Raw genomic sequence first — 17638 nt, 5'->3', positions numbered from 1 at the left:
TTGAAAATTCGTACAGTTGCGGTTGCAAAGTCGTACAGCTGCGGCGCGCTGCAGGCCGGTGATGCTCACATTTCGCGTGCCCTCTGCTGAAGTATGCGGCCTGCTATCACTCCGCCTTAAAGAAATGGATTCTCTCATGCTACATAAAATAACATCGCCTCTTTTCCCATTTATGAAATCTGAAGCGTGTTATTCGCGGGACCTATGAGGATTAGAAAGGCTGGCACCACCTAATATTCTCTACATGTGCGGCTCCTTGCAGGCATGACGGCGTGTGGTGTTTATAACGTCCCCGCAGTCTCGCAACTGCATACATATCGTTTTCTGCGGTGGTCAAGCCATGTAGATGTTTCTGTGATGAGCATGGCAACGTGACAGCTTATAATGTCTTAATGACGCGCAAGAATTCCACATTACAGCGCTATCAAAAGCGTTCCCTGTCAATGATAGAACATTAGGTACGCCGTGCTTGCAATGGATCAGACTCCCTTACCGCTAAAGGTTACCATCGATTCAGCTCACTGACGCATTTTTGCAGCTTCTAACCACGGCTCAGCGGCTCACACAGGATGCGTTGTAGCAGCTTATGCTGCTTATGCCAGCCGAGACAACATGAACGCTGAAGCAGGGAAGTTCATTGCTTTCTATTCAGAAATGCCGGCCATAGCTTTCAGTTAGTTAGGACAAGCCACACTGAGTCAGTCACATTGGTTGAATTTTGTGCTTTTCTTATTTTGAGCAAATGGTTATACTGCTCCTGCATAACGAAGGTCCATGAAACACGAAGAAATTTACGGCATACGTTTTTTGTCATCGGAAGCATATCGTGAGAACAAGACAGAAATAGACGAAAGCATGTAGGAGTAGTTGTTTACATTACAAATGTGTAGCCATGACAGATGTCATACAGACTTGACATTACTGCTCTTTGCCTTCTATGTGTGTGACGCGTGTGGTTTGACTTCACAGATGCAGCTTTTCGCAGATGAGGGAAGTGTCACTCAGATTATCTGCAACTCACTAGGGAATGCTGCAGCGTTTCTGCTGGGGAAGACATTTTGCTTACTCTAATAGAAGCAGTAAAGCGCCGTAGGCATGCTGGAATGAGTTCACTCAATTTTCCTGCGTTTACGTTAAATTTTTGTCTTGAGCGCTGGCCCAGCATTCACCAATGGCACTTTGTTGCCTCAGGTCCTGATGACAAGCGAGACAGCTCTGTTTTTAGTTTGTGTGCCCGTCTCATTTTTAACGAGTGATGCAATGTTTGTACTGCTGCTGCACAACGCAGCTTCTTGGAGCTCATTTGAACTTATTGCATCACTATTCTTTTTGGCAGAATACGATGGAGATGCTGTCGCATGAACGTTGTGGTAGGGAGATGCGGAACCGGATCCAACTGTTAAGCCATATATTGTTTTTTATCGAACCCTTAAGCTATGTGTAGTCATGACAGATATCACCCAGACCTGACATGACTGCTCTTTCCTTCCTATGTGCGTGACGCGTGTGGTTTGACTTCACAGATGCAGCTTTTCGCATATCAGGGAAGTGTCACTCATATTATCTGCGATTCACTTCAGAATGCTGCAGCGTTTCTGCTGGGGGAGACATATTCCATTTCTGCAGCAACGTCCACTTACTCTAGTAGAAGAAGTCGAGGGCCGTAGGCATGGTGGAATGAGTTCACTCAATTTTCCTGCGTTTCACTGATATTTTAGCCTTGAGCACTGGCCCAGCTTTCACACATGGCACTTTGTTCCCTCGGGTAGTGATGACAAGCGAGACAGCTCTGTTTTTTAGTTTGTGTGCCTGTCTCCTTTTTAACGTGTGATGGAATGTTTGTACTCTTGCTGCACAACGCAGCTTCTTGAAGCTCGTTTGAATTTATTGCATGACTATTCTTTTTGGCAGAATCCGATGGAGATGCTGTCGCATGAACGATGTGTATGGGAGACGTGGAACCGGATCCAACTGGTAAGCCATATTTTGTTTTCATCGAAGCCTTAAGCAATGTGTAGCCATGACAAATGTCACGCAGACCTAACATGACTGCTCTTTGCATTCTATGAATGTGACGCGTGTGGTTTTACTTCACAGATGCAGCTTTTCGCAGATCAGGGAAGTGTCACTCAGATTACCTGCGATTCACTAGAGAATGCTGCAGCGTTTCTGCTAGGGAAGACATATTGCATTTCTGCAGCAACGTGCGCTTACTCTAGCAGAAGCAGTCGAGTGCTGTAGGCGTGCTGGTAGGAGTTAACTCAAGTTTCCGGCGTTTACCTGAGATTTTTGCCTTGAACAGTGGTCTTGCTTTCATATGAATTTCTAGCCTGAGGTGAAAATCCAGACAGCTCCATATACAAAATTGTTATCTGTAGATTTCCCTAGGCGAACAAATGTCCTACTCCAAGTCTTGTCACTTGTAAAATGTGTCTGCTTTTTTTCAGCTTTAGGACATCTGACATTGTGCTTATGACGCTGCTTGATAACACAGCCTATTGGAGCTGAATAAAGTATCAATTAATTTATTGCTTGGTTGTTCATCGGATGGAGAGGACGAGATGGAACCAGACACCACTGGTAAGCAGTAGTTGCTTTACATTAGAGGACTTTGCTGTGTATATGACAAACGTCACGCAGGCCTCATATAACTGCTCTTTGCATTCTGTATGCATATTATTTGGGTGATTGTACTGCACAAGAGCTTGTTTTCGCAGATCAGCTATATGTCACCCAATTTTATTTACTTTGTACTCGGTGAAGGTATACGTTTTCTGCAATGAAGACATAACATTCTTGCAGCAAAATCCGAGTACTGTACTCCAAGGAAGCGAGTGCAACTCCCCTACATTCAACTTGGTTTGTCCTCACAATTGAAATGACTATGCATGCTTGCCCTTCATACTGGCATCTTTTACATCCGTCATTCGCAAACTAATATGTTTTAGTGGAATTCAGTGTTCATCTTTCTAGCTTTGCAATTACGTTAACACTTTGTGCTTGTGTGCCACTTGTTGCACCCTGGTGCCACATTACTTACATTACTTTTCGCACGGAACCGCTAGCCACCTCTTCGGACCCCCTGGAGAACCTTACCACCGTCTCCGAAATGTGACCTGGCTCATCTGGACACCACGTTTCGGCAAGTGGACCCATTTTACAACTTTCCCGGGGCGTTTTACATATCGACGCCGGCGGCGGTCCGGCTAGGTCTACTGGCTATGGCGCCTCCCGGCAGAACGGGCGATTGGCCGCGAACTGCTCCCGCACCTGAGGCGGAAACTTACACCGGTTACGACCCCCAGGGCATGCTGTGGACTACCATCCAAACCTCGGACAGCAGATCGGAGCTGTCCCAAACCTTTAAGAGCACCGCGCTTGCTGCCGCAGTGGCATGACGAGAGCGGGCGAACGACGCAGCAATGGCAGCTGCTGACGCGGCAGCTCGCACCCGTTCCACAACGCTCCAGCCGCCTGCGACGCGCTCCACGGGCCCGCAGCAGGGGAAGAAGAAACCCATGTGGCAACCTCTGCCGAAGCCAAAAACGACGGATTTCGTCGTCGTTCCGAAACCGTGGGCTCGCCGGGATTTCCCATCGAGAGGTCTCCATCGAGGCAGGGCCCACCTGCCTCCCCAACTTCGCATCCGTGGCCACCCGGACTCCAGCTTGCTGCCCAAGGGGAACTCACATGCGCTTCCCGCATCCGACAAGGACCCCAGGTGAGCGCCATGGGTAGGGCAGCCTCCCCACCGCAACCTCCCCCCCCCCACGAACCCACCCAAACCGCCCATACCTCCCAGTCCCTTGCGGGAACGAATCGAAATTCCATAACTTAAGGCCCAAATGGCCTCGCTAACACAGGCAATGGATGCGCTCGTTAACCGCCCGCCCCCACTTCGACACTTGCGGGCTAGCAGCGGAAGCGATATACAGTGCATCTTCTGAACAAAGGGATTTCGCGGCACCCCTCGCTCTGGTTGAAGCGCGGCTCAGCAAGCGAATGCGACCGACAGCTTACAGGTAGGGTGACGTAGGTGTTGGCACAGCGCTGTGTCGCCGCTTACCGATTATTGTGTACGCGACGTGCGAAGTGTAGCTGATTTCAAATCGCTAAGGCCAGAATTGAACTATAAAAGCAGTTTCGTTCCACCTAACTGCTTACATTTCTGTTCAGGTCCACCGGTAGCGAGTGCATGAACTCGACGGCGCCAGGTTAACCTTCGCTGAACAGGATCGACATTGACTCAAGCTTCGTTGGCACGGCTTGAAAGGAGCTTGTGCATTTCAACTTGGTAGGCGTGCTTGACTCTTTTTTAACACGATTAATTATATATACAAGCGAAGACGCTGTCGCTACTGTGTTGTCGGTTCGACGTCCGATCGCGCGGGGTTCGGTCGAACGATGGTCGGCACGCTGATTTTGTCGGTGCCGTCGACAAGAAAGCCCGTCGCAGCACAACTCGCGCTCGTTGGTTGCGTCGTTGTGGATCTGGTATGATAAAAAGGTTTCAGTGGCACACAATAGTCGGTCGATCATTGGAGTGAGCGTCTTGTCGGTCTCGTATCGACCCAGTGTTGCCGGGCCTTACAAGTACGTGCAGTCAGGAACGCGCTGCCACCACCAGCAAGCGAGGACCAACGCTGCAAAAAGACTTCGTCAGCAACGTGATGTACTTAAGTGTCGCCCAAGTGTAACACACGGATTTTTCGTTAAATTAGCGAGCCATTCATGAAAGGCGGCAACTACCTGGCTCACGGTGCAGTCCGGACAACTCGGACGATGCCCTGACCGCTTTCTCTTTTAAAGTGGAGTTGCAGTCTTACGCTACGCACGTTTTCGGCACCGTACCGACGTCGAGTGCGGTACACGGCACGAGTGTTTGCAGTAGCGCGCGCCCGAGCGCTTTTTTTTTTTTCGGGGGACTTCGCGGCGCGCGGCGACGCGCGCGACACTTCCAAAACGTTTCGCGACTAATCCGCTAGGGCAGTGCGCATGCGCCGTCGCGCCATGAAAAAGGTGGATTGCCGGGGATTTCGAGCCCGCACTAAGCGGGCTGCTCTCCGGCTCCACCTACCTATCCCCATTTACCCACTGTAGTTGCTCTCCAGGAGCCAGGCGAGCACGCCGCCCTTACAAGTTATACCATGTATCAAAGGGATACACAAACCGATATATGCATGCACCGAAATTACACCGCCAACTTGGTGGATCTAGAATGCGACCCGCCTCACTCGTATGCTTTGGTGACCCCCCTCCCACTTAGGAAACAGGACCCATCCATACACATGCTTAACATTTACAGTTCACCTAAACTGCCCAACATAACTTACACCGACATTTTTAGTAAAGCACGCGCGGCGGCAGGCAAGGAACCATTGGTCATAGTAGGTGACTTTAATGCCCCCAGCACCCTTTGGGGTTACCATCAGGAGGAATGACGGGGTAGAAAATTGGCGGAACTCGTTTCTACCATGGGTTTTACCCTCTTGACGGACCCTACACACCCAACACGCATTGGCAACTGCGTGACTCGCGACACATGTACCGACCTCTCACTTATCAAAAACATCAGACACACAGATAAGCTCAACACCGAGGGAACCCTCGGCAGTGACCACTGCATTGTCCTCTCCCCAATCCGAACACAGCCGCTTACCCTTCCTTACCGAGAGGCGAAACTCCCCGACTGGAGTAAATTCCGATCGGAGTATACCAATTCGATCCCCATAGTCCACCAGGGCTACGCCACCTAGTCTCAACACCTCGTGTCGTCACTTCGTCACGCCGAGCAGACGGTTCAACTCTCAGAGGCCACACCTGCAGTGGACAACCACCTCTTGCGCCTCTGGCAGGCTCGGCAAAGCCTACCCCGCCGATGGCGCCGAAAGAAACACAACCGAAAACTCGAACTACGAATCGCAGCCCTCACAGAAGAAGCGGACGAGTACGTGGCCCAGCTCGCCGATTCTAACTGGGCTACGCAGATGTCAAGTCGTAACACCTGGCGTCTTTCCAGTGCTCTCATAGACCATAGCCAAACACGCACAGAAATATAAAAACACTTACAGCGTACACTTCACGCATACATGGTAGACGCGGAGAAATTGGCTCAAGCGCACAGAGATAAATATCTCGGTCGCCAACAGGACCCCCTCGGACCGGTGTACTCCTATGCAGGCATGGAGAACGCTGACCTGGACCGTTCCTTCCAACTCCACGATCTGGAGGCGGCCCTGTCCAAAATGAAACGAGGTACTGCGCCAGACAGGGATCGAGTGATGGTTAGGCTTTTAGCCCACCTCCCTGACTCGGCGCCCCTTCACTCCCACGACTATTTCAATCAGACCTGGGTGGGGCTTGAACCCCTACCTATTGGTTGGAAAACAGCCTTGGTTACTTTCATACCCAAAACAGGCGAATCCATTACCATCGAAAGTCTAAGACCCATTTCCTTAACCTCCTGTGTGGGGAAGCTTATGGAATGCATGGTCCCAGATAGGCCCTCTGAATACCTGGAAGCCCAACACACCTTTGGGGACACGGTGTATGGTTTTCGCCCACATCGCTTTGCACAGGACATTCTCATGCAACTATACCGGGACGTTATCGAACCAGTTGAGCACCTCATTGATGACAAGGTAGTCCTCAGCTTAGACCTCAAGGGATAAGGCTTCGATAACGTCTCACAGAGAAACTATGGGCATAATGCTTTCAGGTATGTTCGCCAATTTCTCATGGAACGGTAGACATACCTCCGTATTCAAGACAGGGAGCATGGCGCGTGCCCCCTCTACGCGGGGAACACCACCAGGAGCGGTCCTCTCTCCTCTCCTGTTCAACCTTGCCATGGCTCACCTCCCCCCCATTGCTCAATGACGTCCCAGGCGTGCAGGACGCTATGTACGCTGATGATATCACGCTATGGGCAACCCAGGGATCTCTTGGCAGCATCGAGACGTGCCTGCGACAAGCAGTGTCGGTAGTAGACGACTACGCCCGTTGTTGTGGTCTCGATCGCTCACCTGCCAAATCAGAATATGTGCATCATCGCCCCAAACCAAAGAACACCGCACAAATATAACTTTCCCTGCGTGCCGGGCCTATCCCGGAACGTGATGAAATCAGATTCCTTGGGCTCTTCATTCACACACACCGCAAGATTGACACAACCCTGCGTAAACTGCGCAGGGTAGGGGATCAGGTGGGCCATAGCGTCCGCAGGGTTTCGAATAAACGGGGAAGCCTGCGGAGAACGGATGATCTGCGCCTCGCCAACGCTTTCGTGACCAGCGGGATCATGTATTCGACCCCCTACCTGCGTCTGCGTAAATGCGATGAGAATACACTCGACTGTATACTCCGCCAAATCTACAAACGTGCCCTTGACCTCCCCATCTCAACATCTAACCAACGTCTCGCAGCCCTGGGCATGACAAACACATGCGGGGAACTTAAAGGAACTCATCTCAGCAACCAGTAGCTGTGACTTCGTACGTCGCAGGCTGGGAGAAGCCTCCTACACCGTTTACACATCTACACTTACTCGATAGAAGAGTGGACTACGATGCCTGAGGACTGGCATGGTGCCCTGCCCGAAACATGGCTAAGGGGACCCATGATGGTAGGTGTATAACCCGGGCTAACGCCCTACAGCAACGCTATAGCTCACGCACGGGGATCTTCCACACGGACGCATCCGGCCCGCATCACGGCGGGTTGTACACGGCAGCTGTGGTTCAGGAAAACGTACCTATGTAAGGGCTCACTTTTCGAGCACCCGACATCACACACGCGGAGGAAGTCGCCATAGCACTCGCCGCACCTGACCCCACATCTCGTATCATCATTATCGACTCACGGGCTGCATGCCAAAATCTCATCCGGGGTTGCATCACTGAACGCGCAGCCCAAATTCTTAAACGATGCTGCTATCTCGATCGCCTGAACCCGCGTACAATCATCTGGACCCCTGGCCATACAAGGCTAGGTGGGAATGAGGCTGTCGATGCCTCAGCCCGCGCACTAAATTACCGGGATCCTTCTTGCCCTCCATCGCCTGATGTTCCAGCACCGAATCCGGCTACGTCCTTAAAAAAAATCACTGCTCTGAACAAATTGTACAGGCTTAGATTCCCACCCCCGGCATCGGGCCTAAACAAGACGGACGAGCGCTGGCTCGTCCGTCTCACACCAACACGCTATTGTGCCCAGCAATACTCAAACACTTTAACCCGGCATTCTCCGGGGCCTGCCCACACTGTGACCATCCGTTCGCCATACTTCCACATGGTGTTGTGACCATCCCTTTTACATGGTGTGGGTCTGCCCCTCAAACCCGGTAGTCCCGCCACACCTCTTCCCATTTCCCCATAAACCGAGAAAGCTGGGAGGCTGCCCTGCTCAGCTGCTCGACCCTGGAGGATCTACGTGCCCTAGTGGCCCGAGCGCGTGCTGCAGTAGAAGCCACAGGGGTCTCGGATTAGGGACCACTCCCTAATCACTGTGAGGGGCCGGCCGTTAAGGCCGTCCCCAACTCTCTCCTGTCATTACTCAATAAAGTTTTTCACCAACACCACACGGTCTTGTCGCCTGTTGCGTAGCCACCGCATCAAGTGGTGGATGGTTGACTTCAATACGCGATAGATGGAACTGAACTGAAAACCAGTTTCCTTTGTGTTAATTCTTTAGCCTTCAGTTCATTCATGTTCGTCAGGTACACTATAGGCCTAATCTCCGCTGAACGGAATTGCCACCGATTCAACGTTTGGGCCGCTGGCGAGGATTGATGTCGGTGCGTTTTAATCGTGAAATAACGCTTGGACTCATTGGAAGCGTGCTTAATTATACATAGAAACAGAGTCACTGTGGCTGTTTAGTTGCATTCAGTGTTGTAGTATCGCTTAGCAATCTATCGCACGAAGACGGTCAGCCGGCTAGCTTTATTGGCGTCCAAAAAGGTTGGTGACCGGCTGGCTAGCTGATGTTTCGTGTTACTCGGAATTACAGCGCACACCGGGACAGGAAATATCAAGCACTGTCCTCTTCTTTCTTGTCCCCGGTGTGCGCTGTAATTCACAATACATTATTGTAGTCGCCGGCCATGAATGCCGTCACACTGCGACGATTCGCCGTCGTCACTTGCGCTGCTGTCGTTCGCAAGCTAAATTGACAAAGGGTCCTGCAGTGAAATGGTCTAGTGAGTGCTCGTCGGCGTCTTGCCGGCGTCGATGAAGTGCTGGTGGTGCAGTACGCGGTGACGCGGATTGATGAGCTCACTACCGTCGCTGTCGCTGCTATATTGTCGCGTCAAGCACCTCGGCGGGAGGACGCTTTCCCGGAATTCCTCGCATATTGGGCAGTGGACAGGATTCCGTCTTGTAACTTGGAATATTCACCCACTCCTACTAAAATCTAATCATTCACCTTTAATGTTACTTTCCTCGCCGCATCTATTAACACTACACAAATGCGGTAAACACAACGAGCTGGCCTGTCCTTTTCAATGCGTCCTCGATAGCCGTTAACATGTTTATTTTCAATAAGAATTCCTTTTCAAATTTTTCTTGCTCGATGTGCGTGCTGAAGAGAAGGGCTCTGTTGTAATATACGAACTCCTTATTCGTGAAATTATGGTTACTCATTGCCACGATACTCGGGCCTGGGTTCTCCATGAAGCGCCGCGTTTCATTGTAGCTGCCGCTAGGTGAAGGCGCTCCCACCACGGCCAGTGAAAAACGTCGTCCGTAGGCGGTTCTTTTGTATAAACGTCAGAAGCGGCGATAGCTACAGAGCCGTGGAAGCGGTATTTTGCTCAGTCGACCAGCGTCTGCTCCACGCGCCTTTCACTTGTGCCTTAGACTACTGATTGCAGTGAACGCCAGCAAGCGTTCACGTTCCTTGAAAAGGCGGTCAGATCTCCAACGTAATTTAATGTAAAACTACATATTATTCAGCGCTAAAAATACTGTTCATGTTTAAAAATCGCAAAGATACGTTTACAGGTCACGTATGTATCAAATAGGTAGACAAATATTCACTTATTCGTCACAATACGTCTGCCTATATTAGTGGTATAAAGTTTATAAACAGGGATAAGGTGCCTCAGAAAGGCTGACCAACGTTTCGATAGGAGGACCTCTCTTTGTCAAAGGCGGCCTCGTCATCGTCTGCATGTTAGTTTTAAAGGGTTAGTGCAGTGACGTCACGTGCGGTTGTTGTCAGTGGCGGTTGGTTATAAAGGGAGAGACTTCAGAGATAATGAGCGCTGTCGCCTGACGTCTGCAAGCGCGGTTCTCAAGACCAGGGGACAAAATGGGAAGAGTGGTGGGATGGCGGGCAGAAAAGAAAAGAAAGAAAAGGAGCGAAAAAAAGAACTGCGGGGGGACACCAAGAAAAAAAAAAAGGAAAGAACAAGAAAAAAAAGGGGGGCATGGGAGGGCGTTAGGGAAGCGAGAGGTTAGGGGGCATTCAGGGGTGTCGTTGTCGGCATGTTTTTGTGGTTTTAGAACAGCCGGTCAGGCGGTAAGTGCACGAGTAACACAATATACTTCCCCCAAAAAAACTTAATTTGAAAGACTGACTTTAGTAGCATAGCAGCAATGCGTGGAGTAATATTGAATTAGTTAAGATGGCGACAAGGAGTCTGGGGTGCAATGTGGGGGGTGACTGGAAGGCAGCGGCATGGTCTTTCAAGGGACGTTAGCCCCAGTAGCTTAGCGTAGGTGCCGTTACGGCGGTATACAGAAAGGGCGATACCCTGTGTGGCTGAGACGCCGAAAAAGGTATACTGACGTCTGCGACTTTGGGATGTGTTGGTGAGGATGTTTCAAAAAATATATAATAAAGAACTCTATATACTGCAAACGAATTTCCGTTCTCCTCGCGAAAGGGAATATACGGAATCATACCTCTCACACAAGTTTGCCTACACCCGACGGGAATTAATTTGGCACGTGGCAACTTAGAGACTTTAAAATCGGTAACTTAAATCTGAAATTCTCATATCATCAACCCAGGCACAAAACACATCATTTAACCTAGCCTTAATTCTTAACCTCACCTATTCCTCCATTTCGAAATGTTTTCCCTGCCTACTACTCAATTTAATATACTCTTTCATGTTCTTACATTTATATCAACTGTACGACACCTTTTTCCCATGTACACCTGCCCCCGCCGGCTTCTGCGTACGTCACCCCCCTATTTGTTATTTCGGTTTCGGTTACCCCAACTTTCTTTTCTTTTTTTTTGTCTGTTTTTTATTCTATATTTTTGAACCGCCCTCACCAACACAGACCAATGTCCCAGACGTCAGTATAACTTTTTCGGCGCCTCAGCCACACAGGGTATCGCCATTTCTGTATACCACACCCGCCGTGGTTGTTCAGTGGCTATGGTGTTATAGATGCTGAGCACGAGGTCGCGGCATCGAATCCCGGCCACGGCGGCCGCATTTCGATGGGGGCAAAATGCGAAAACACCCGTGCACTTTGATTTAGGTGCACGTTAAAGAACCCCAGGTGGTCGAAATTTCCGGAGTCCTCCACTACGGCGTGCCTCTTAATCAGAAAATGGTTTTGGCACGTAAAACCCCATATTTTTTTTTCTGTATACCACCGTAACGACACCTACGTTAAGCTACTGGGGCTAACGTCCCTTGAAAGACCATGCTGCTGCCTTCCAGTTACCCCATACATTGCACCCCAGACTCCTTGCCGCCATCTTAACTTCTTCAAAATTACTCGACGAATTGCTGCTATGCTACTAAAGTCACTCTTTTAAATTAAGGTTTTTTTGGCGGGGTCTTTTGTGTTACTCGCGCACTTACCGCCTGACCGGCTCTTCTAACACCACAAGAACATGTCACCAACGACACCCCTGAATGGTCCCTAACCTCTCGCTTCCCCAACGCCCTGCCATGCCCCCCCCCCCCCCCTTTTTCTCTTGTTCTTTCTTTTCTTCCCGCCATCCCACCTCTCACCCGCTCTTGTCCCGTGGTCTTGGGAACCACGCCCACAGGCTTCAGGCGACAGCGCTCATTATCTCTGAAGTCTCTCCTTTTATAACCAACCGCCACCGACAACAACCGCACGTAACGTCACTGCACTAACCCTTTAAAACTAACATGCCGACGATGACGAGGGCTCCTTTGACGAAGATAGGTCCTCCTATCGAAACATTGGCCAGCCTTTCTGAGGCACCTTATCCCTGTTTATAAATTTTATACCACAGTGTGCTATTCCGTCTGTCAGCCCCTTTCTTGATTTTGGATTGCCTATATTAGAGAAGTCATAGACTGCACTAAGTGAAGAAGAATTTGGCCGCAGCTCTTACCGCCTACGGAGACCGCTGAAAAGCGCTTCCAGGAAATAAAGACACCGAGAAAAACTTATTATGAGAGAAAAGCGCACAGTGAGGATTTCGAAGTGATGTGTGCAAATTTGCAAGCATTTGCCTGCCATGTTCATGTGGCCGGGTCGTAGCTGCAGGACGCTGACTGTGGTGTCGCAACCTTCACTCGCCTGAACATCAACATTGCGACTGCATTTCACTGCCAAAATTGCCCGCATACGTAGGCTGAAGCAAATGGAAGTCCAATGAAAGGAAATCACACGTAAGGGCCCCGTGACTTTACTTCTGTTCCTCCTCAACGATTCCCGATGAATCGCAAAGTTTTCAAATCCACAACAGTAATCAGCCGCAGGAGTCGATAGAACACAGTTGCTGAGCCAGTTACGAATGTTTGCACGAAAGCTTCACTAACAGGCGCTCTTTGTCTGCAACAGGAAAGTCCTTCTTAAAAAAGGCTTGAGAATATTGTTCCGAAGTGCTCTAAATCTAAATTCGAAATGAACTGTTAGGAATACCGCTCTTTTCGACTCGGAAATCCTAGCGCGGGACAAGTCACAGCATTAACAATGTAACATGCCTTTTCTTGAAATTAACCCGAAAATGACACCTTTAATTAGGTAAAGGTAAACGATAACACTCGTTAACAAAATATTGTTCTTTCGAATAATATTTGTCTTTATTGCGTAAAATGGCACAACACAAAGCGTCATCAGTGTTTTTTTATTCATAGTTTTGTAGCACAATGCGCGCTGTAAAGGTGTGATAATGCTTTGAACTTGACGAGGTGTTATTAGATTAAAGCAGAGAGGCAGGTAGAAGAGCTAAGAGTGTATCGCACTGAAAGTCCACAAGTATTTTTTCTCAACGATGGTAAATCGGTAGTCCTAAAACGTTAGGTGGAAACATTGGAAACCGCTTGGGCGTTCGTCAGGACCACGTGTATGTGGTCCCGTACAGTCTTGACCCTGATTTCACTCGGGACCGCTGCCTGCACTATAGATCTCCGCCATGCGGAGCATTGTGACAGAAGCCGTATAGTCCCGGGCGACTGTTGTCACTCGCCTTTGTGATAAGCCGCCTGCCAAATGTCCGCCAGGCAGACGGCCGAATGAAACCTATAGAAGAGCATGAGTGGGATTGTAGCGTGCCCAATAAAGGACCAGAGGTTCCCGTAGACTATTTTGGCAGCAATCAAGTCGTCGATGTGCTTTTGCTGCACCGTAAACACAACCCACTGCGTGACATTCAGAATCAGCAGGAAGGTGATGATCTCCCGACCGGGTTTGCGGTAGCGCAGCACATGCGAGTTGCTGCACCTTCGGAGCCCGTCGACAAGCACCGGTGTCTGGATGATGATCTGCACGAGCGCCACCACCCGAAGCACAATTCGGAAGGTGTCCGACAAATGAAGTTCCGCCATTATGCACAAGATGGCGTGAATGAAGAAAAAAGGAAGCGGAATAAAAAGCAAGAAGTTGTCCAGGAATGTCACGGGGTGTGCATTTTGGTCCAACTGAATCACTTTGAAATAGGCCACGATGCTCGCCAGCAGTCCCAAAGCTGTGAGAATGCCTTCCTGGCAGTTGTAGATGGTTCCACCAACTACCCTGAAGTTTTCTCCCTGGAGCACCACGAAGAAGATGATGACGGTGATTATGGACGTGAGGAGGACGAGAATGCCGGAGAAGAGGCCCTTGTTGGCCGCGTGGCAGTCTGCGCTTATGACCACGTTGCTCTCGTAAGTTATTTCGTGGTTGCCCTCCGGCCCGTCGATCTTCTGTTCCAGGTGGTGCGACTTGGAGTGCAGGTGGACGTTGCCAATGTTCTGCCACACGATGAACCACACTCCTGCCAATATAATACTGAACTCGATGGTGCACGGGTATAGGTAAGCCGCCGAGCTGAACGTTGGGCTGTAAGGTCCCTTGCAACCGCCGGTCGTGGTTTGGTGTGGGTGAGAGGCTGCATGAAGAACATTGTACAACGGGCTATTAGGTATTTGAAATAAATGGTGCAATAGGTAGACTTGGCAAATGGCACGTGCCTTTATGGCAGTGCACTCCATTCAAATAATATTCTAGCACGTGCAAATAAATGGCGCGAGCTGCTGTGTGCATCAGGGTTTTTAGTACAGCTTTAGCGTAAGTGAGATCGAATATAACAGAACATGGAAATGTGTAGAAAGAAAACAATTCTGAGGATTGCGAGCATCTATCCATTTTAGACGTATCAAAAGCATCTACAAGGCCGCTACACTCTAAATGAAGGGAGCGAGAATCGAGCAACTGGCTCTGTTCCTCCTTCTGGCCAGCGAGTTCCTCCTCTGAGCAAGTTTCACGCGCCGCGCCCTCTTGTGGCAATCGTAAGCGGAGCAACTGAACGGGACCCGAAACGTGTCACACGGTTGCGCCGTGGTGTCGTGTTTCGCATCGTGATTTCATCGGCTGCGATCTATCGGTCTACGAGCATCATGGGCTGCGCAGGCTCTACTTAAAACTGATCTGTGACAAGTATAGCATGTAGGTGCGTCGAGGGCAGGTAGCTTCGGGTGCACTGTGTTCTCACCGCTTAGTTCGCGTCGAGGCGAGAGGCAGCACGAAGGTCGATTCGCTCGCTGCTGCTGCCGCTCTTCCTCAGGCCGATGTTTTGACAGTTAGTGTCAGCGCTCATCGAGCGAGACGTGCTCATGTTTGCCTGTGCAAGCGTTACATCATGGCTGTATATTTAGTTAATAAACGAGTGTTTACGAGTTTATAGAGCAGATAACGATACTGTATTTACTTCCTATAGCAGTCAACTAATTTGCAATCGCAGGCGATGCTTCCTCTTTCGGGGAAAGTGCAAGTTTCTTAAATGACTGTTGGAAATGTGCTGAAATGTCGTCGCAATTGTGCCTTATAGTTAGTGCATTGTTTTCTTCAGTGACTACAACCATGGTGCCTAACTATACCGAAGTAGATATTGCTGCTGCAAATGTATGCGACTGCATTGCAGTGTTCGATATTCGATTGGATATTCGATACTTGCTATTGGTATTCCATTAGTATTAATGAAGTGACATTTACGCACCTCTGTCTTTTAATAAGTGCTCAGTTATTGTCGCGTTCAGTAATCGGTAACAGTAATCAATCACATTTTCAAAAAAAAGTATTTGTAACTGTGATTCGTTACTTATCTTCCATGATGCGTACAAGTCTGGTGTGTAGTAGAGCAATTCGGAGGAACAAATGAACCCAGTCTAATCCATAAATAATACGACCCAACGATTTCCTTTAGCCGTGGCCCAGACATGCAAACTATGAAATGCGCATTCCCATTACTTTCCATCGAAGTTCATTTTAGCGTGCTCTGGCATTGCCTGAGTACCCTGATTGCCCGAAATATTATCTCAGACAGGAAGTTTGCCGCCGCGAGTATCAAATAGGCCTGACTACTGTGCTTGTGGAAACCACCAGATTTGCGCGCTCCGAGGAATTTCCTTAGCAGAGGCACGCAAACTGCCACGGCGCAGAAGTAGAGCGTCCTACCTGATAGGTATGTATGCGATTGAAGCGAGAAAAAAAAAACTACTTATAGAAGCAATTATAGACAGAATAAAACATTCTCCTGCGTAAATAAAGCTCCAGTTTGCTTGTTCAGAAGTCAAGTGCTATATATAAATATTTTGAACGATTCGCAACTGTGCCTTCGGTTATATGATGTTGCCTGTTGCTTCTATATACCTTGTAATAATCTTGCGCGTGCCTAGAATTAGCCATATATTATGAAGACAGCGCACATGATTAACATAGTTGAACATTCGCGCTCGTCGGTCTCATTTCTCGTTTTGTGTGTCGATGCAGATGTAAGTGGTTGACTAGCGGGCGAGATGTTCTTCGCTACTAAATAAGACAAAGTATTAGGCTTCTCTTTCGTTCACTAATTCTGTCTCGACTGCAATAACGTTCGCAGCAATGCTTTGTCAAGTACAAACCCAAAAGCGATAGTGCAAAAGGTCTAAATATGTATTTAGAAGCAGAAAATCTCCAAAGTATAAGCCGAAAAATAACATATAACCTAAAGTAGTTTTTGTTTTTAAATTTGTTTATGCATACTATAAAAAGCAAAAGTCCAATAATTCCAAACGATTACCACTGTCGCATGGCAATACACTTCTTGCGGGCTACACATAGCTCAAATACATTTCCTCACTCAAGCCATCACTTGTCACAGTGCCAAAGAAAAGCAAGTTCTTAGATCACCGCACTTTAAAAAAGTACTGAAGAATGCTGAAATTTGTGTCGTAGTCACTTCCCTTACAGAAGCGTTTACCTGCAGAAACACCGGCTGAACATTCTTTAGACATTTAGCAAACGCTATTTATTTCAGTTATTGTAGTACTCATAGCAGCTTCGCAGTATGACCGAATGAGTGACATTGTACCGTTTGATAAGTTTCCGTGGTGGTCGTCGCTGTGATGGTGAGCATGGCTGCTCATTGCGTCGTCGACTATAGTGCTGAACCATGTGTGGAGTGACGTCGCTATTAGGTGCATCACGCCAAATCTTGCCACTTCCTTAAATCTGTTGATTACAATCTGTAGGAAAAATAAAGAAAGCCTTGATTGTACACAATCTGCGGCGGGGTACCTTATGCATCTAAACGACACTAGAACTTGTATTATATATATATATATATATATATATATATATATATATATATATATATATATATATATATATATATATATATCAGCCAAACTAAATTATGCAAATTCCACGTAGCTGGACAGAACTAGTGTAATGTTGTTTTTGGAGATACTCAGATATTTTTCATTACGCCTTATTACATAATTAGTCTTAATTATTGAACTTCTCAAATATTATAAATTGATGAAAAGTGTCAATAAGAAATGTGTTGAGCAACATGAAAAAATTTCCGGCTCTCCCATAATCGAGAGCAGACGTAAGCATGAAATAGCAACCATTAAAGCAGATTGGTTGGAGAGGATACAAGCCGCAATCTCAAAATGGGTACAGTGCATGTTCACAACGGCACACACCACCACACCACACTGCACCACGCCATACAGTGCATTGGTCCATATGCACTGTTGCGGCTAGGGTTGGCGTTCAGGGCAAGAACAGCACTAAGCCCCTCAATCGCTACCTGAGATTGTAAAGATAAATGAAAAAGGGTTTATTAGCTTAGTTACACGGCTCCAGCCCACTCCATGCAGGAGCAAGTCAACAGTCTCAGTTCACATCAGGGCGCTATTTCGCACTCTAGAAAAGTCTCCGCTTTT

The 17638-nt window shown here is 48.5% G+C and overlaps 1 protein-coding gene and 1 long non-coding RNA gene across 7 annotated transcripts in view; one reads left to right on the top strand and one right to left on the bottom strand.

Annotated features, from left to right (window-relative positions):
* The window catches only part of LOC129386084 (uncharacterized), a 73516-nt gene extending 70351 nt beyond the window's left edge, over positions 1–3165 (top strand). Inside the window, exons 2-4 of the long non-coding RNA XR_008613555.2 lie at positions 1912–1974; positions 2448–2580; positions 3066–3165. This is a non-coding gene — a long non-coding RNA (uncharacterized lncRNA). The remainder of the gene's footprint in view (positions 1–1911; positions 1975–2447; positions 2581–3065) is intronic.
* Positions 3166–13005: 9840 nt separating this feature from the next.
* Positions 13006–17638, bottom strand: part of LOC126535889 (proton channel OtopLc-like) — a 219194-nt gene continuing 214561 nt past the window's right edge. For all 6 annotated transcript variants that reach the window (XM_055073321.2, XM_055073323.2, XM_055073322.2 and 3 more), the window contains 2 exons: positions 16777–16930; positions 13006–14316 (listed from right to left, as the gene is read on the bottom strand). In XM_055073321.2, the coding sequence (XP_054929296.1) occupies positions 13409–14316; positions 16777–16930 (1062 nt within the window). In that variant the 3' untranslated portion in view covers positions 13006–13408. The remainder of the gene's footprint in view (positions 14317–16776; positions 16931–17638) is intronic.

This window comes from Dermacentor andersoni, chromosome 4, assembly GCF_023375885.2.
Source record: "Dermacentor andersoni chromosome 4, qqDerAnde1_hic_scaffold, whole genome shotgun sequence".
In the NCBI taxonomy this organism is placed as follows: domain Eukaryota; kingdom Metazoa; phylum Arthropoda; class Arachnida; order Ixodida; family Ixodidae; genus Dermacentor; species Dermacentor andersoni.
Note: the sequence above shows the minus strand (reverse complement) of the source record. Positions and strands in the feature narration are given on the sequence as shown.